Source organism: Mytilus edulis, chromosome 1 (genome assembly GCF_963676685.1).
Source record: "Mytilus edulis chromosome 1, xbMytEdul2.2, whole genome shotgun sequence".
Lineage (NCBI taxonomy): Eukaryota > Metazoa > Mollusca > Bivalvia > Mytilida > Mytilidae > Mytilus > Mytilus edulis.
This window is the reverse complement of record NC_092344.1, coordinates 83,852,492-83,873,970: the sequence shown is the minus strand read 5'-3', so window position 1 is coordinate 83,873,970 and position 21,479 is coordinate 83,852,492. Positions and strand designations below refer to the sequence as shown.

General features: G+C 33.5%; 1 protein-coding gene across 1 annotated transcript; it reads right to left on the bottom strand.

The window, feature by feature from the left end:
• Positions 1 to 1,578: 1,578 nt before the first annotated feature.
• Positions 1,579 to 20,431, bottom strand: LOC139492816 (netrin receptor UNC5A-like). Its single transcript, XM_071280972.1, has 7 exons — positions 20,309 to 20,431; positions 16,431 to 16,538; positions 15,828 to 15,877; positions 14,686 to 14,877; positions 12,316 to 12,513; positions 3,075 to 3,162; positions 1,579 to 2,375 (listed from the first exon to the last, which is right to left on the bottom strand). The coding sequence occupies exons 1-7, from the start codon at positions 20,362 to 20,364 to the stop codon at positions 2,099 to 2,101; spliced, it is 969 nt and encodes a 322-aa protein (XP_071137073.1). The 5' UTR covers positions 20,365 to 20,431; the 3' UTR covers positions 1,579 to 2,098.
• Between the last annotated feature and the right edge of the window lie 1,048 nt (positions 20,432 to 21,479).

Sequence of the window (21,479 nt, the reverse complement as noted above, 5' to 3'; positions counted from 1 at the left end):
AATAATTGGTAGTCTAAAAATTCTGAAATATATGACAGTTAACCATTCGTTTGATATGTTTGAGCCTTTGATTTAGCCATTTGATAAGGGACTTTCCATTTTGAAATTTCCTCGAAGTTTTGTATTTTTGATATTTTACTTTTTACTATCAAATATGATTTTTGACTCTATGGTTTTGATGGTCAACTTTGACTGACTTGTATTTTCAATACTGTCATTATAAAACTTGCTTTCTCAGCTTTAACAATAAAATGAGAATTGAGAGACAATATACATGTAACACTTTACAATGATTGGAAAAAATGCTGTTTATTTTGTTTTTTTTGGGTTTTTTTTTTTTTTTTTTTAGTTAATGCAGTTACAGTAAAAAAAAACTAACTGGGAAGATCATTATTATTTTTTTATGTCTAGTTTGGTAAATTCCCCTCTACTTGTAAGTGAACTATTTTGCGAGATTATGCTTCAATGAATAAGAAAAGAATATTTCATTTTAATGTGAACAGTAAAAATTCACATCTCTTTTTAGAGGGAGAAATAGTTAATTGAATCTTTTCAATTCGGTAATGAAATATGTTCCCACAAGTGTCTGAATAATTAACAATATTGCAGGTGACAGCAAATGTTACAAAATGTCAAAGTCATTTGATTTTGTTTGCAGTAGAGGTACACTACAGGTTTATTACTCGATTAACAACGATCTAACTTATGGGACCCCTCCAAAGGTCTTTATGAAAAGATACATTGACCATTATTGCTACTTACAACACGAAACCTTTAATCAAATGCAACATGCAGATCTTTATTCCCTAAATCATTTTGAAATTAAATCATTGGATGAATCTTTTTGTCATTAAATTTAATTCGAAATTTTATTATACTCAAAGAAGAGATATCCACTTTTGTCATAAGGTTATGATGTTCAAACTATAAAACACCTTTTACAATTTTAATAAACGTGTCACAATGATGTTGAAGTACATATATTTTCCTATAACTTTGTGACTTCTTGGAGGACTGATTAAACAGTTCAAATTAAATTGATTCAACTGTGACTTGTTTACAAATTTTGGCTGCTAGATCCCAATAATTGTCACATTTACCAATTATGTCTGTTTGGGTTGCCAACCCAATTTTGTCAATATAACGGAACTATACAAAACTTTCCTACAAGTTGAAAGTTCAGTTAATCTATAGAACCAGGTTTAGCTCCATTTTCTTTTTAAACAAATGCTGGACCAAATCAGGAGTATTGATGTGGTTTTGCTTTGTTCCAGTGGTTTGTTTTATTTGGGAGTTTTTATGACTTCTCTTGGAAAACAACTGTCATATTCCTGACTTGGTACAGGCAATTTCAAATGTAGAAAATGGTGGATTAAACCTGGTTTTATAGCGCTAAACATCTCACTTGTATGACAGTTGAATCAAATTACATTATACTTACAACGATGCGTAAACAAAACCGACGTAATAGATAAAATTGTCATAATAGGGGTACCGCAGTCATCACCGTGTCACAACCTCAATGAGAACAAAAACAAATAAATATTTAGGGAGACGAGATAGTCCTAAAGCCTAATCATGGGGACTTCAAGAGTTATGTTGTTGGAAAACTTCCTCATTTCTTTCCATTTTCGCGAAACATGTGCATATAATATAAATATTTCTTTGAAATTATTTTCTTATCTATTTACACTTTATTCACATTCTTTTGGCACATCCATGTATCAGGCGCAAATTACAAAAACTTAATTTTCTTGTTCAAATATACAGGCCTAAAAGCCCTACCTTTATTTTACAAAAGGTAGTTTGTTTGTTTTCGACAAATTCGACTAACATCCCAGTTAGAAACATGAATTTCCTTTGCATCGCCATTACAGCAACTTATACAATCCGGGACAGAGTAAACTGATGCATAGTTGTCTTAACAATTAACCTACAGTAAATTTCTGGGGTTTAAGAAATATTTTTTCTCCAAGGCTGAAAACTTTTAAAATAAAAATAACACTTTTCTATTGTCCTCAATTTCTTAGAATGATTTTATTATCGTTTTTATCAGATTTCTAATACATTTTCTATTCAAATAATAACCTCTAACATCTTACAGTAATTTCTTCATAAAGACGTTGTCATCGACATTTTTATCAAAATGATCCTCCTCCTCCTCAGCATAATCGTAGGTATTATCGCCTGGATCATTATCCGAACTGCAATTCAGATTATTGTTCGTGTTTAAATATAGATTCTCTATGTTTCCATCTGTAATTTGCTTTTCTTCCAACTTACGTGAATGTTTGTTATCTTCGGAAGTTGCTTTATCTTTCCCTGGCTTTAAGTATGCAAAATTCTGGATACAATGTGTCGTAACGCTTGTGCGACTGAAAATTGAAAATCAAATCTGGATCTAGTGCTTGTATAGAAAGTTTTCTTATATTAAAAGTGATTTCTTTAGAAAAGGGAAGCAATTTGGATTTAATTGTAAAAATAAAATACACACAACACTAGAGACCACATTAGCTTGCTTTGGAGAATAATAGAGTGCCGAAAGATACCAAAGGGACTTTCAATCAGTATTTCATTCACGATAAATATTCTACGTAAAAAATATAGTACTTATTATCTTTTTCTGTTCTTTTTGGTTATCGCAGACACATTATATGAATATCGTAAATGCCCTTTGCGTAGACCTTTCATGACAACACATTTTTTTTCAAATTAGAGGTTCCATGGAGTTTGCATGGACACTTTTGCATCTTATTGGTTAAATATGAGTTCCAATTATAAAATAGTATCTTATGATATATAAAGTTGAAACAAACATTTTTTATTTGAACAGGCTAATATATATATATTCAAAGGGTGTTGACAGTTTCGATGACTTTTTTCGTTAGATGATATATAAAAACTGCTTTACACAGTAAATAACTGGAACATTATTTTTGAAGCAAAATTAACGCTGAGACTTCTCATGTTAATCTCTTTGATTCGAACGCCCTGTTTTTCAGCTTGTTATTTTGCGATTCAAAGTAAGACTGAGTATTCTCCTCGACATACAACGATATTATGGTAAAGCTTACTTTCTTTTCTTCTTCCAAACAACCACATACACAATTATAACAACCATTAAAGGGAACACTGTTCCTGGTATAATTACATAGTTAAGAACTAAAAAATAAAATAGGCAGATTAAGCTTTAACAATAAGTATAAGTAACACCAGTCTTTGAAGCGATCCACTAAGTTTCTGATTTTAAGTTCTCTCATACCTAATTTATTGATGTTGAATCTTTTTCAAGGATTTTATTTTGTGTTTAGCAGTTGCAAAAGGGATCTTTTTTACATTAACAATTTCAACTGAAGGAATATTGTGTATACATGTCCATTTATTACCTTCTCTAATCATTTGATTGTGATATTCAGAGCTGTGCATTTTCTTCTGAGTTGGGTGTTTAAGTACCATGTAAAAGTATACTTTACACTCTACATAAACTTCATTTTTAAATTGACCTTATATATGTAGGACTTTGTGCCGCGATGGTACTCCGAACAACAATGGTCAGTCTCAAGGGGGGATCTATGTCATCACGCAGGGTGTCGGCGATAGAAATTGGACCACCATCTTGTCGCTTCAAGGTAAGAATTTTACTTATTATGCCAGTTATATGAGGGTGATGATTATACAAAATAGTCCATCAAAGGCTATATAAAGTAGGAAAATAAATGAGCCATCGCTCAATATTATTGGTTATCTCAATTTTGCAAACACTTCGAAACCAGTTTTAGGAATTAGGTCAAACATGCAGGATATCGGCAAAAATTTTCAAAACAACATCTTGATTATCAAGAACCGCCTACTTTATCAACAAATTCACATGTCCGAATTCTTTATTGTACTCAGGAAAATACTTGTTACCCACAAATATCCGTCATTATGGTCGAAAACGTCTTATTTTTAAAAAAATGGAAAAAGGATGTCGGCAACACATCGAATATCGAAGGATGTCGAGGACACACTAATATATACCATTTTAACACACATGTTATTCAACATGTGACTAGATCTAATTTCTTCTTTTTTCAGATAAAACTAATGGTCATGATAAGACGCAAATCAAACTTAAACTTGTGCAGGCGGAAACGATCGCGAATACAACCTGATGTTGACCAGCCGACCAGATCGCCCACTAAATCGCCATCCGTAAAAAAAATCAAAACCATGCAAATCCTCATTTGTCATCAAATTAAAAACGCCTGGCAAAAATATTAAGTTTCACCCAATGTCAATTACTGAACAAATTTCAACAAAACCGCCAGTAGACTTGAGCAAAGGTCACGATAGAGGACCAACAGGGCCATGCATACGATTGTTTGCAGATCAACTTCAAAACGACATGTTAATAAAGGATCCCCCAAAAAATGACAAAACTTACTTGCAGATGATACCGTAGTTAATTTGGCTTTTTAATCCAATTTTCATGTCTCTACAGTACAAAAAGATCTCATATGGGAAACTATGCTGGTAAAGGCATTCCACCCAAACAATTATGCAATGTCATCCCAGACACCAGATTAAAAAAACAATCTTATTTAACTACACGCTGTTCAACCACACATTATAATACGTAAGAACTGCAGGAGGAAGTGCTATCAATTCTTGCAGTTTGTCATTTTTTGGGAAATCTTTTATTCAACCTTGGTGGACTATTTTGTAGAATTATAACCCTCATATAACTGGCATAATAAGTAAAATTCTTACCTTGAAGCGACAAGATGGTCGTCCAATTTCAATCGCCGACACCCTGCGTGATGACGTAGATTCCACCCCGTGAGTCTGAAATGTGATGGTTTGGCGCTGAGGTGCGTTTTTAGTCACATGAAGTGCGGTGGTAGGATTGTGACGTTATCTTGTTGTAAACCACGTTGATGTGCGATATTGAAATTGGTAACGCAGAAATGCAATGGATTACAAAAGCTATAAGTTCAATGCTTTATGACAGTTTTTGTCCATTCGTTTTTGATGCGTTTTGTTATTTGATTTTGCCATGTGATTATGGACTTTCCCAATTGATCTTCCTCTAAGTTCAGTATTTTTGTGATTTTACTTTTTGAAATGTCAATGTATAATATAATTGGCTATCAAAATACAGGGGTCCTTTAGTATGCGACCTGACCTACTTAAGTATTTTTATACCAGGAAATGAGTGAACAAAATATTTGTTATCGTTGAAAAAAAGAAAAAACTGTTAACCGGTTGTTGAATACTAGTTAGTAGTAAATGTGACGATGTTGGTGCCTAGACTCAAGTCTAAAAGAAACTGCCGTACTTTTAACTATTTTGAAGTTTGTCCTTTAACGATTCTACTTATTTGGCAACAACATCTGCGTTCATACATGGTTTTGTCCTTGCTTCATCCACTTATGCATTAACATTTTCTGACAAGTTTTATTCGTAGATACGATGTTTCCTCTTCTTTCTCGTCCAGTCATTGAACGATCCTTACAAAGTATATTTTACGACCGCTATCTTGACTTGGTTCTTAACTATTGAATATTTTTAACAGATGATGAAGGATATGTTCGAATTGTTGTAACCACATTCCCGTCCTCCTTTCCCAGAATGCGACCCACTGAATCACTTATCACTGTGTTTGTTTTTATATGACCATAACGACGGGTGCCACATGTGGAAAAGGATCTGCTTACCTTTTCAATGCACCTTAAATCACCCCCTGTTGTTTGTGGGGATCATTTGGCTGAGTCTAAATATATTATGTTGTTTTTTGAGAACTGTTTTTTATGGTTTGGCTTTTTTATTTTGCCATGGTCGGTGTCAGTTTTTTTTTTTTCGACTTATGGTAGAACAAATCTCTACGCCAATGGCTACATACATGTTCGGAGATTTCTTGATATTGCGAAATGGCCGTGGTTTTTCAAACTGATTTACAATAGATATAGGAAGATGTGGTGTGAGTGCCAATGAGACAACTCTCCATCCAAATAACATTATAGGTCAATGTACGGCCTTCAACACGGAGCCTTGGCTCACACCGAACAACAAGCTATAATGGGCCCCAAAATTACTAGTGTAAAACATTTCAAACGGGAAAACCAACGGTCTAATCTATATAAAAAAAATAATAATCATAAAAACATGCTTTATAAGTGTTACGAATTTACTGTTTAAGAATATAATAATAGTTCTACGGTTATATATTTTCCGATATCTATATTAGTTTCCCATATCATCTTTTTATCGTTGAAAACTGTATCTAAAATCATCCCTTTATCCTTGGTTGCTATCAGACGCTTTACCTGTACAGTTGTTGCTAGGGTGCTCTCTTCGAGGTCCGCGTTAGAAGTATAAATAGTGGTTAGCTATCCAATGTAAATTGTCATTCTTATCGGAGACGTCGGAAGAAGAAGATTAAAAAGGTAGGACCGTTAATATTTAAAGACGAGTAGCAGGAGTATTCAAACAAAGTGGAGTGTTTGAAACCTGTTGAGAAGATATAAATAGTTTCGGTTCCGTAGAAGTTGTATAAACAGGGTTAGTGCTAAGGTTTTGCGTTCCACATCTCTCACTATTGCAGTGAGTGTTTGTTGTTAAACCATACCTTAGTGCTACCCTGTTCCAACAGTTTTATAAACATATTTCAATAAAGTTTCATACGTACAAAGTTTGAATAGTTTCCATACATTCGTTTTATTCAGGTTTCAGCCCGTTTGATACATTTCGGTTCAGCCGGTTTGATACATTAAGGTTTAGTCCCGTTTTTAAACATTTAGGTTCCAGACAGGATCCAAATATTTAGTTTCCAGACAGGTTCCAAACATTTAGGTTTCAGACAATAGTTCCAAACCGTCTGACCCGTTTCAAACATTTAGGTTCCAGACAGGTTCCAAACATTTAGGTTTCAGACAATAGTTCCAAACCGTCTGACCAGTTTCAATCATTTAGGTTCCAGACAGGTTCCAAACATTTAGGTTCCAGACCAGTTTAATACATTTAGGTTTCAAACCAGTTCTATACAGTTAGGTTCCAGACTATAGTTTCAAACAGTTGGTTTTAAACAGTATTGGACTGAAAGGGTTTTAAACAGTTTTCAATTCAACAAGTTCGGGTTAGGTTGATAGGTGTTGAAATTCGTTTTATGTAGTATAGTATTTGTTTCATATTTGATAGTGATAGTGTAAACTTTTTGTTGACTTTAGAACTTTTGAATTGCTTTTCAAATCCCAGGAAACTGGTACGAACCCGAGGATAAAAATATCTAAACGTCCCCGCCCGGTTACACGTTACAAATGGTGGCTTAGCGGTGGGATTTGTCTAGCGTTTCTCAAGCGTATTTTGTACATATAAATTGTATTTTATCATGAATTCACATAGGAAAGATAGTGTTTTATATGATCCTGACATAAGTTTAACTGAGGAACAGTTAAGTCAGGAAATAGATATTTTAACTGCCGAATTAGAAAAATATCGGCATGTTAAAAACAGATCAATTTCCCATGTTGATACACCCCGAACAGTGTTTAGACATAGTGATTCGGGGATAGGTTCAGTCCGGCGTTCCGAACAATTGTCAAAACAAACAAACTCTCCGATTTATGAAAACATTGTAAGTAGTAGTGTAAATGGAGGCGGTTTAGGAGCCCGACCTAGATCTTTAGTCAGGTTTGAAACATCGACACCTGCTGCGGAAAAACAAACTTCGAAACATTTTACTGAACGATTACAATTCCCAATTAATGACAAATTTGTCACAAAAAGAACAAGTAAAACTGGTTTAACTCGTGATACCGAGTCTTGTGAAGATAAACAATCCTATCCTTCGGATGGATACAAAAATAAAAACATAATTAAAACTGCTACCTATGATGGGAAAGGTCCTTGGCTTGACTTTAGGTCACATTTTGATGCATGTTCCCAAATTAATAATTGGACAGACAAAGAGAAAGGTCTGTATTTGGCCGTTTCTCTCAGGGGTCAGGCTCAAGGTGTTTTGGGAAACTTAACCCAGGAGTCTAGACAAGATTTCAAAGAATTGGTTAAGGCATTAGAAGAGCGTTTTTCTCCGTCTAACCAAACGGAGCTGTACAGAACCCAGCTCAGAGAGAGACACCAGAGAGCTGTAGAGACCTTGCCTGAGTTGGGCCAAGACATAAGAAGGTTAACTAACCTTGCGTATGCAACTGCACCAAACGAAGTACGAGAGACTTTGGCAACAGAACAGTTCATAGACTCGTTAATAGATTCGGATATGAGGCTCCGAATAAAGCAGGCAAGACCTACTGATTTAAATGACGCTATCAGACATGCAGTTGAGCTTGAGGCTTTTAACAAAGCTGAAAGCAAAAGGATTGAAGGTCAGGGATTTTTACGAACTGCATCTGAAAATAGACACAGTGCTGACAACATGACAAGTCAGCTTTTAAAAACAATGTCTGAGACATTAATAGAGTTGCAAAAAGAAATGAAAGACTTGAAACAAAACAATAAAGGTAGGAAGCAGGGTGGTGCCCCGCAGCCCTGTTCATTTAGGTGTTATGCTTGTGACGAGGTAGGCCACAGAGCATTTAACTGTCCTGCTTATCCAAACTTTCAATATAATTATCAGAACCCTAGATATCAGAACAAACCTAAAAGGTATACTAACCAAAACTATGACAATTCAGATTCGACACCGGGAAAAGTAGGGGTTCATAAACTATTTCCTGATGCAGGTATGTTTCTGAAAGCAAAAGTAAACGGAATTATCACAGATTTGTTGATAGATACTGGAGCTACAGTTACAGTTATCTCCACTAAAATGTTTAAGAAAATGTCAAATATGCCTTATTTAACTCCAACTGAAAGGGATATACTTACAGCTAGTGGACATTCGTTGCATGTGTCAGGCAAAACTGAACTTGAAATTGAAACTGACACGTTCAAATGTGTGAGCGCTGCCATAGTTGCTGACATTAATGTAGATTGTATACTAGGGTTAGATTTCTTGAGAACACATGAAGCTAACATAAATATATACAAGGGGACTTTAACTATTAAGGGACATGAAGTTAGATTCTATGTCCAAGGTCACATAGGCTGTGATAGGGTTGCAGTATCAGAAACTATCAACACACACCCTAGACGTGAGATTGTTGAAAATAGAGTTATATTCAATGAAGTTCCTGACTCATTTAAAACAAAACTTGTTGAACCTATAGATGACTATAAGAGAACTAATAAAGCAATAGTAGGTAGGGCTCTTGTTGCAAAAAGTAAAAATCATTTACTTCTCTGTTCAGAAGGAAAGTCTGAGACCAGATGTGAAGACTGTGGAATAATTTTTAAGAAGCAGGAGTATCTAAAAAGGCACACGAAAAACATTCATGGAGTAGAGACTATTAAAAGTGGTAACATAATTGTTGAAAAGAAGGTTGGTGTTACAGAAAGAGGACAAGATGATTTTGATCAGTCTGATCCTGAAAACCTGATACTAGTAGAAGATATTTCGGATGACATTAGCAGTGTAGACTTAGATAATCCGGATGATGCACGTATCGATGGGCAGGATTTTAAACTGAAAGCATGCTATAGTGAACCAGGCACAGACGGATCAGTCAATGATAAGGATGAAGAGAAGGAAGCGGTTTATCATTGTACGGTATATTCTGAAGAAGACACGTCACAAAAGAAAGAAACTAAGAAGGTATATCAAACGCCGAAAGACGAAAACAGTGGCCCTACAGTAAGGAAAAGGTGTGCCCCATTACTAATGTTGGCACCAACAAAGAGAAAGTGTCACTCCTTCATACGAGGGGACAATATTGAGAAAGAGGTAAGTGAAGAAGTGGAATATCCTAAAAGACAGAAGTTTGTTACAAAACAACAAGCCACACAAACTAACGTAGTAAAAGAAAGGAAAATGGTTAGGATCTTTACAAAGTATGTTGAGAACGGTCACCAGATAGAAAAGGTTGAGGAGCATGAGACAGTTTGGTTGGTTTAAAAAATAAATATCTGTTTATTGATGCAGGAAGCGTCATATATTTTGAAACTGTATTATAAAACTTGTTTTTGATTTCTGTTGTTCATAAATGTATATGTCCGTCCGTCGGATGGGGACGTTAAATCCGAGGTCCCGTGTTCAGGGAGTACCACGTCCTGTGCACGTTAAAGAACCCTTTACAACAACTCTTTGAGGGGTCCGTAAGTGGCCTGTTGTGAGGCAAAATTGTTTTAAGCCGGTTTTTTTGACAACACGTCTTTTCAAGTGGTATTCAAAATATAATATTTGAAACGGTTATATATGGTCAAAATTTAATTTAAGTTCAGTATTCAGTTGCTTGTACAAATGTGAATAAAAGTATGATACTAGTATTTGGAGAATAGGAACTTAGCTATCAAAACAGAAAGAACATGCTAGTCGAAAGAAGCTGACAGGAACCTCAGAACTGTGAGTAGGCTAAGGTACCCCTAGGTCTGACGCTTGTCGACAGATTGTTGTAGGAAAGCCATTAGTTGGTTATCATGGTATAACCCTCGGTGTACAAACAGTTGCTGGGAGAGATATTCTGCGGAATGAGTGGATACATTGAGGTTTAAAGTAGGACCTTGGTATGGTGTCAGCTAGTGTTAACGAGAACGGTTTTGATTGTGTTTTGATTTACTCAGTACAAAATTGTAAACTCATGCGAGGACGCATGAAATCGGAGGCGTGGGTAGTGTTACGAATTTACTGTTTAAGAATATAATAATAGTTCTACGGTTATATATTTTCCGATATCTATATTAGTTTCCCATATCATCTTTTTATCGTTGAAAACTGTATCTAAAATCATCCCTTTATCCTTGGTTGCTATCAGACGCTTTACCTGTACAGTTGTTGCTAGGGTGCTCTCTTCGAGGTCCGCGTTAGAAGTATAAATAGTGGTTAGCTATCCAATGTAAATTGTCATTCTTATCGGAGACGTCGGAAGAAGAAGATTAAAAAGGTAGGACCGTTAATATTTAAAGACGAGTAGCAGGAGTATTCAAACAAAGTGGAGTGTTTGAAACCTGTTGAGAAGATATAAATAGTTTCGGTTCCGTAGAAGTTGTATAAACAGGGTTAGTGCTAAGGTTTTGCGTTCCACATCTCTCACTATTGCAGTGAGTGTTTGTTGTTAAACCATACCTTAGTGCTACCCTGTTCCAACAGTTTTATAAACATATTTCAATAAAGTTTCATACGTACAAAGTTTGAATAGTTTCCATACATTCGTTTTATTCAGGTTTCAGCCCGTTTGATACATTTCGGTTCAGCCGGTTTGATACATTAAGGTTTAGTCCCGTTTTTAAACATTTAGGTTCCAGACAGGATCCAAATATTTAGTTTCCAGACAGGTTCCAAACATTTAGGTTTCAGACAATAGTTCCAAACCGTCTGACCCGTTTCAAACATTTAGGTTCCAGACAGGTTCCAAACATTTAGGTTTCAGACAATAGTTCCAAACCGTCTGACCAGTTTCAATCATTTAGGTTCCAGACAGGTTCCAAACATTTAGGTTCCAGACCAGTTTAATACATTTAGGTTTCAAACCAGTTCTATACAGTTAGGTTCCAGACTATAGTTTCAAACAGTTGGTTTTAAACAGTATTGGACTGAAAGGGTTTTAAACAGTTTTCAATTCAACAAGTTCGGGTTAGGTTGATAGGTGTTGAAATTCGTTTTATGTAGTATAGTATTTGTTTCATATTTGATAGTGATAGTGTAAACTTTTTGTTGACTTTAGAACTTTTGAATTGCTTTTCAAATCCCAGGAAACTGGTACGAACCCGAGGATAAAAATATCTAAACGTCCCCGCCCGGTTACACGTTACATAAGCACAATAAACTAGTACTTCTTTGGTCGGGTTGTTGTTTCTTTGACATATTCCCCATTTCCATTCTCAATTTTATTAATAAATATATTTTAACAACGTTTGTGTGTTCAGTTTTAAAAGTAGATATAATTAACATCTGCTGTGATTCTCTAAAATGTTCCAGTGAATAATACAATAATTAAAAGCAATACATTTTAATTTCCGAAAATCATATCGTATTTGGTTTAAAAACCATATTTTTTTTGTTTTTTTCAATAAAACATGCGTAATGATCTAATTGATAGTTTATCCAATATTGTTGATGAATTCGATAATTTGTACGCTCGGATAAATTGTGAGTCATAAAGAAATTTAAGACTATTTTGAAAGTTTCCAAAATTAAACTGTATCAACAGAAAACCAAAACATATCTTATATTGAGAGATTAGGAGTCCAGTTAATATGAGGTCAAATGTTTAGTTACTGTACCTGATGCTTTACACCCTTGAGTATTACAAGTAGATTTTTGCCGTTCCGTATTACTGCCAGAACAATTCATTACACCATATATAAGATCTGGATTTTTACATGTCCTGTTTCTATATCGACTATAAATTCCTCCACCACATGTGGCATTACATGTATCCCATGGTGACCACTGACTATTGTCTCTCAAATCGCCATCAACTGAAAAGGGAAAATATCTAAATATTGAAAAATTACAGATCAACTGTATTTATGATAGCTATATATATAGTGAGAAAAAAAAATCTTCATACTTTTTATTATTTCTTTTGATGCCTTTTATAATCAAAATAAATAAAACATCAATATTTCGTCGATTGATCTTGCTAAATGTGGTTTAAAACCCCAAATGTACACACGTTCAAATTTAATGATTGAATATTATAGAGTAGCCGATGTAAGCGTCTTGTCTAAAAAAAATTTTACTTTTCTTCAACCCAATCAAAAGGTACACTTAATAAAGACAGAGAACTTCAAAAACCGTCAGACATCCAACGCCATCAATTTCCAAATTATACACATAAAGAGTTATAATCTATTTTTAAATATTCATAACTTCATAAATCGTTATAATAAGTAGGAATGACTACATTTTTCTTATGTATAGAAAGAATGCAAATCAATGGTATACTGAATCGTATTTAAAGAATATTATGATTCAGTATAACCCATATATTGCATACTTCTTCCATTTAAGACATCACAGGACATCACTGCTGTCTTAATCATTGAAGTTTGAGTGATTTTACGAAAACATAAGAGGAAAATACGATTGTCGGAAGAACTTGTTTTATCTAAAATTCAGGCGATTTCAGCTGTTTATCTTCAAAAGTTTACCAGATGGATATCTGAACTGTCTTTATGTTACTATCTCATTTGAATCATTTTTGTTTCAATTTCCTTAATTACACGGGTTCCGGATTCGAACACGCCCTATTTCTGCCTCTTGACTTGGTACTTCTATCACATGGTACAGTACACGATGTCCAAGAACTCCATTTTCCGTAAGGGGACCAACCTCCGTTGACTTGAACTATAATTATTATTTTCTTATATGGATAAAAGGTGAACTTGCTGATATTTTGCTAAGATTCTTCATTCGGAACCTTTATTGTTACTTTACTCAAATTTATCAAATGTCTTTAGTTTTCTATGCTGTGTCTTATGTACTATTATGTGTCTGATTGTCTTTTCTTTTTTAGCGATGGCGTTGTCAGTTTATTTTCGATCTTTGAGTTTGAATGTCCCTCTTATATCTTTCGCCCCTCTTTTAAATATTATAGTTAATCGGTAATATACATCATTAAATAAATCATTTGACCAATACCAACAATACTTTAAGTATATTTCAAATAACTTCTCTATATATCATTCGAACTTGTTGGTTTGTTGTCTCATTCCCAATCATACCATATCTCCTTAAATATAGATTTGTCCTATTCTCTTTTGTCACATATTTTCTGAGTTTGAGTTCTTAATGCGGATGGCGTATGCATTGCAGAAAATGCTTACCCTGTCAACGAACAGTCTTGTTCCGGTTTAATTAATGTGCGACTTCTCTTTTCTAGTCATTTTTTTATGGATTTACAAGTTCTGAATATCAATACACTACTGTTCGGTACTGATTTTGTTGCATTCATGTTAGTTTAAACATATTTTATTGTTCAAAACAAATAGATTCATGTTGATCAGTCCTCACTTTTCTATGTTGTGTTTTGAGTACTACTGTTTGTCTTTTGATCGTTTTTCATTTAGGTGTCAGACCATCAATTAAACATCCCTATCTGGGCAACCAAATTTTGAATTTTCACAGTTTTCTAAATATTTTATCTCAAGTTTAACTTCATAGAAACCAAGTAGATCCTGACTTGTACATGCATCAGCTTTCTGCATGCCAATTTTCAACATACCTTTCAAGCCTTCTAAGTAAGAAACTGACCTTCAAAGAGGGGTACTTCATTAATAATCCCTGGTTTTCTGGAAATTTAAATAAGTATACTATGGAGCGCATATACCTCAATTGTTAATGCAAACTCATAGACACGTAAATTTTGGCTCAAAATGGTCTTAATATATTTTTCTTTCAAAAAAAGTTTCATTTCTGCAAATTTGTTTGTTAGTTTATGTAAACAAGGACATAAAAAAAAATTTTGTGTCAGAGTAGGGCTACTTTTACACACGTTCTAAATTTGAGGGTGTAATTGGTGGTCTGACACCTAATATGGCAATAGCATTGTCGGTTCGTTTTCGACTTATGAGTATGATCATATTTTTGATATCGTTTGCCTCTCTTTTGTCACTTGTTTACTACAGTTAGATTTCGTTTACACCAACCTGGACATGGATTGTGGTGGCAATATCTATTTTCTACTCCAGTTTTAAGTCCATAACATTGTCTTCCACCATTGTATGGTTCTGGATTATCACAAGATCTTGTTCTTTTCCTAACTTGATTACCACTTCCACAACTATTCGTACATTTTGACCAACTGCTGCTACTTGTCCAAGATCCCCATTTACCGTCAACTGAGTATTTATATTAAATTAAATTATGTTTATTTACACAATATGACAGCTTAGCATAGTGTATTGACGCCTAATTTTTGTTAAAGACAGTATGTTTACCTATTGATGTGGTTTTAATGTATCTTTGGATTGATGTCTCATTGAATTGTACTCCAAACTCATTCTCACAATTTTTTATCCTTTGTTTTCATATCATAATTTGTGTAATTTCTTATGGCAGACTGACATGATAATAAGGCTGATATGACAAGGTTTCAAAAGATACAGATATAAAAAAGGAGATAGTTTTCACTGCTAGTGTATGGGTTATCGTTTTTTTTTTTTTTAGATTTGAGGAATCATTGGATGCTTCCCATTCGAATGAGGTGGGTTTTTTTTACATATTCAAAACTTTAAATCTAACATTTAACTGATTCAAAATATAAATTCAAGCTCATAGATATAAGAAAATATGTAATGAGTGCAAAGGAGACCACTCTCCATCCAGGTCACAATAACACCAACCTGCACTTGAGTTTTTGTCGTGCATTATTTTTTTCACTGCAGCGGTAGGTCCAGAACATTGTTATGGGCTTTGGTTTGGTACAAGATTCATTTTAAAAGACGTTTTCAGTATTTTATTCCGTTTATTATAGAAATTAAGCAGATTTAGCATTTCAAGTGATACAAATTATAGGTAGCAACTTTAGTATGAAAAGAAATTTGAAGTGCAGTGATTTTTGTTCATGCTTTAGTGCAGTTGGTCATGACCTGCTTCAGTAACTCAATTCCAATGAAAAGAGTGATACAAATCAGATAAAAAAAAGTATACATGGTATATAACTTCAACCAGTCCAAATTGGTCTACTGTTTTAAAGAATGTAGTTCTGAAAACATTGGTTAATAATTAGAATAAACTTTTTATAAATGATCACACACCGTCAATGTTTTGCGTGTACAACCAAGCTTACCTGGAGGACAGGACCGTGTACATCTTTTATACGAATGGTCATAATATTTCCTGTAAAACAAATGTGTGATGATTGCTAATTAGTCCACTATTGTCCAAATAAAATAGATTAAATACTGGCCGATTTTGGTACTTTTTGTACAACATCATTATTTTTTTTCAGTTCGAAGAAAGATCATTGGCACTCCACAAGTTCCATCCAATCCGCTGTGTTTTTATTTTCTCGAAAAACATAAACAAAATGAACAAATTTGATATAAAACAATCAGCATTACGTTCTATGAATAACTGACAAAAGCTAGATTGGTAACTTATGATACATTATAGTTATTTAGCTGTGTGACGCATCATATTGTGAATTATGGTCCGTTTTAGGAAGTTTTGATTCACAGTTCCTCATGAAAATGGGACGGAAATGACATACATGGCTTTTATGACTACATATATATTATAGTTATTCGCAATGGAGAATGAAAATCGGCAATACTACTTCTCGTTGTTTAATTTCGATCAAATGTCTTTTTTACGGTTTTCTTTTTTATACTCTTAAATGAAGAAAGTAAAATTATAAATAGTTTATTTTCCATTTTAATCTTATATTTACCTAGACCTGCCACACCTCTCCAAATTGAAAAAACCACATGCCGTTGTGTAATATACATAACTGGAAGACCTCTGTGTACATAGGTAAGTTTGAGTTCCTATACAAAAACTGTCAAAAAACACATTTTTAGAACGCAATAAAAGTAACAATACAAAGGCTATTAATTAACACCAAACAAATACAACGCAGACCTAAAGTAAAACCAGTTTTGATTGCACAAATAGCGCGGAAACGTAGTAAGAATCGCAGCAAAGATCAAGAAAAGTGGAGGGGTATACTGACAATCTTTGTCATTCATCAAAAACTAATTTCCTACATTTTATTTAAATGTTGTTTGACTGCAAAATAAGAATAAATGAAATCAAACGGCCTCAAACACAACGATTTAAGGATTGCTGGAAATTTTCTTTGTCGTTCTTTTCCTCCTTAAATTCTATTTTTTTCGGGATTTTCACACGGTAAAAGGGCTGCTATTACCTTGCCTAAATCTGCGCTATTTGGTCTCTTATACACAGTTGTTTCATTGGCAAGATTACTACATCGTCTTATTTTTATGTCCTGTTACTTTATATTCCGAATGAAGGGCACTGACAGGTTATATAAGCCTAAATCCCCTGTACCGCCCTTATAACTGTTATATTTATTCTGATATCAACATTAAATACCAAAATGATATTCGTTTTGGTCACAGGGTTATGGGCTCAAATCTACTGTCAAGAAAACTAATTTCATGATCAGCTTGGATTTTACACTCCTAAAATAGAAATGGTAAGCCTTTCGTTTCTCTGTGTGTGGTAATAAGAGAATTCTTTTCTAGATAAATTTTTGTTAGAATGATAGCATATTACGGAGTTATCTCCCATTTATTGCTGATTTCTAGTGCATTTCAACCAAATGATATTTTGTAATACCAGGACAGGAAAGGGAAACAAATGGTATCTGTGGTATATGCGTGTTCCCTATATATAAGCATACATATGAAAATAAACAGATAGCAACCACGTTCAATTAGATTTTTCTAGTTCCGTTGGATTTCATCTTGTAGATTAAAATTATGTTTATTATCGTTTTTACCTGTATAAGAATTATTTTATTGTTGATCGAATCAGTCAACCAAATGGTGCATCCTTATTTCACTTCAAACGTTGACGTTCTTTTCCTTTTAATAGCTGAATACATGCGTAACCCATCTCTAGCTAAAGGGTTAAATCAAAGGTCATATAAATACGGTTGCAATCAGGTCGAATTATTCATTTGCAACTTAATAAAATAACCATGGATGGAGGGGGGAATCTAATTTTGACAAGTTGGCTGCTAAAAACGAATTAATATTTCACTACATTACTTTCAACCAGTATTGAACAAAAAAAATTCAAAATTTTATTTTGGATATCTCGTAGCTCATGGGTTTTTCCTAGTTATCTGTAGCCGACATGAATTTTTTCCCGTAAATTCGTCAAATTAAGCAATTTAAAAGAAGCCTTTGAGTACAATATATCATTAATTTTGTTTGGTATGAGAAATGTTAAATATTTCATTTTATTTAGTAAATATTTTGAAAAATATTGACGAAAAGGTCAATATTTGCATTACATTTAACAAATTAATCGGTTTCCTTTTTTCGGAGATAACATGATAAAAATCTTATGTTTTAACTTACAATAGTTATTTTAGGTTATGAAGTTTTGTCAGTTTCCGTAAAAATTCAAGTTTGTCATGTTTTTTAAAAAGATATTCATTAGATAAAAATTTCCGGCTTTTTATTTCCGAGATTTTATGATAAAATCTTAGATGAAGCCTTAAAATACTAATTTCTGACCGTGAAATTTTGTCAGTTAAATTATAATAAAAGATGTTGCTTTATCAGTGAAGTAATTCATAAGATCCAAGTCTTCCTTAATTTTCTTTTTAAATGCGACGATTTTAACCTTAACTCATCTATTTATACCATCCTTTACTTGTTAGACTTTTAATATATTAAATGTGATGGTTATCATGGGCGCAAAAACAATCGGGTCAATTTTCTGTGTATGTTTAATCCTTTTCCCTATAGATTGACTAGACTGTAAGCCATCCCCCTCTTGTTTCAAATAAATGTTTTTTCAAGGATAAATATTAAAAAAACGTTGTTGACACAGAGATATATGTGACTTTAATATATATTTAGTTAGATTAATACGAAGGAGTAGGCCAATTCAGACCCTTTTTTTACCCCCATATATAACATTTTTACCATTTGTTAAATGTAAACTTCGAGCAGTTTATTGGACAGAAGAATACTTCTGTTCAAAAAATATGGAAAGGAATCTCATGTTCAGTGGTTTTCGTGTTCAGTGCTTGTCGTCTGTTTGTGTGGTTCATAAGTGAATTTAGTTTCTTGTTTTTATATAGATTATACAGTTGGTTTTCCCGTTTGAATGGCTTCACACTAGTAAATTTTGGAGCCCTTTATAGCTTGTTGTTTGATGGGAGCCAAGGCTCCATGTTGAACACTCTACCTTGACCAATAATGGTTTACTTTTATAAATTTTTACTTCAAATGGATGGAGAGTTTCTCAATGGCACTCATACCTCATCTTCTGATACGTACCTATGTGTTTTGACAATACAATGCACATGCATCCGGAAATAGGCATCAAAAATTCATGCAATATTAACTAAAATCTTCACAATTTGTGCATTAGTCCAAAATGGAAGTGGCCGCATTTGTGTTCAATCTTAATATTTGAATACATGTTGTGTTCGGTGATAGTACATAACATATATGTTGAGACGGAACACGTATACGGCCACTTACATGTTAGGCAAAAGCCATCCCGTTTTTTTGGCATAGTAGATAGATATTTCATAACAAAGCTCGAGTTTGAGCATCTTTATTGACCAAATCAGTCCAAATCTTTTACATAGACTAATTGAATTGACTGAGATAGACCCTTAAGTGTGTCAAAAAAGTCAAAAAATCTTTCATTAGATTTACGTCAAATAATAGGACAAAACTAGCCCTCACCGGACCTTCTCCTTTTGAAATAATGACAATTCTAAAAGATATGACCTATACAAAACTTTCAAAGTCAATGAAAACAGAGCCTAGATATCCTAATTTTTATACACATGCATACCAAATACTACTGACTTTTTATTAGTGGTTCCAATTACACTGACCTACCAATCGCCACGGAAATGAAATGTGCCAATGTAAAGGAGCGTTCGTTGTCAAAATCATGTTAACCCATTTGACTCAAATTCTCATATTTGATATATAACATACTAAAACGTATAACCAAATTACAATGAGTCTTAAGTAAACAGTTAACATTATTATATGTACTCGATAACATATATCAAAATCTCGTGTGCATTTTAGTCTAGATGCCATCTAATAACTATGGAGATGACCACCGTTTTAAATAATGTTTTATATCATAGTAAATGATAGATAAATTGTTTTTACAAGTTGCAACATTACCTTTATACATGCACTGTTAAAAGAAAAAAAACGAACTCCGAGGAAAATTTTAAACGGAAAATCCCATATCAAATGGCGAATAAAAAAGCTGAAACACATCAAACAAATGGGTAGCAACTGTCATAGATACAAGCATTTTCGTAAGTAGACAATGGTCGATAACAGTTGGTTTTTATAGCTTGCTAAACCTCAATTTGTATGATAGTGGCACAAAATTCCATTATATTGACAATGATGTGTAAATAAAACAAAAATACATAATAGGTAAAAATGTCAAAAATAGGGTACAGCAGTAAATATTGTGTTATAATCTTAATCACTATGAAAGTGTCTCGTGTTTATTTGTTAGCCATTAATACATGTATTGCACTAATCAATACCGAAACATTAAGTAATTACTTTAGTAACTTACCTATTTACTACGGTACAGGTCGATAATGTAATAAGAAATAAAATGTCTAATCTCATTTCGAGGATGTTTACTTCACAAGCGCATGTTGCAAGTTATTGTTTAGAAATAAATGGTACATGTCACATGCTATACTTTATAAATAAATTTGGAAAATTATGCACTTTCATATTTATATAAATTACTTGTGAATTTTCAGAGACACTTATCCGGTGCTACTTGACATCTTTTTGTCCATCATATTCTAAATCTTGTATTTCCCTATCATGATTGCTTCATAGAGGGTTGTTGCTTACAAGATATATATCTAACTAAGGGTTTGAAGTAATGAAATTAAAATCATCCCTTCGAAAAAAGAAAATATGTCTCACAAATGACGATCAAAAAGTTTCAATTGTCATTACCAAAATCATTCCTTCTTTTCTCCAGTGTGACCTACAGAATTTATGTACTTTTATGAGCAATTCATCGTGCGTCAAATGCATGCCGGGAAATTATGTTAGTATTTAAGTTTTGATCGTAGTTCGTTGTTTTTGCCATAACATTGTCAGTTTGTTTTCCATGAATGAATTTGAATGTTCATTTTAGTATATTCCGCATCTCATATAGGAAATTATCTAAGTCAAGAATGTGGCAGTTGTTTTCCATCCGTTTGATGTGTTTGAGCCGTTAATTTTGCCTGCCATCTTATATGGGGACTTTACGTTTTAAACTTGCCTTGGTGTTTTACTTTTTCATACATTGACAATGAAAAGTACTTATAGCATTAAGACAGTTAGTTAAACAATAAAATAAACAGAGGAGTATAACCTACAACACAAGTAATGATGAGTCTTTTGTAGACGAAACATACATGCGTCTGACGCGTGCTAATTTCTATCCTGGTATCTTGGAGTTCATTTATTAGCTATTAATCTTTCAGAAGAAAGGAAATCGGAATCATGTTAACTATTACTGTAATATTAAACATAGCTAATGTCGCAATTAGTGAAATGTTCGTATACTTTTATATCACCACTAAGTCGTTGTTTTCGCGGTAAGTAGACTGTCAGTATATGTTCTATTGACTGCATCTGTAGGATGCAGCTGTCAATGGACTATCAGTATTCGTGAATATAACTCCAACCTGAATGATGCCACTGTTAATGGAATGTCAGTGTATGTTTATATTACT

What these genes read in the sequence shown, in the direction of transcription:
- LOC139492816 (XM_071280972.1), bottom strand. Translation starts at nt 20,364, where the DNA reads ATGAGATTAGACATTTTATTTCTTATTACATTATCGACCTGTACCGTA. An exon ending in GAGAGGTGTGGCAGGTCTAG is followed by an intron (nt 15,878 to 16,430) that starts GTAAATATAAGA and finishes TTTGTTTTACAG; the next exon opens with GAAATATTATGACCATTCGT. An exon ending in GTTTGGAAGAAGAAAAGAAA is followed by an intron (nt 2,376 to 3,074) that starts GTAAGCTTTACC and finishes TTCAATTTTCAG; the next exon opens with TCGCACAAGCGTTACGACAC.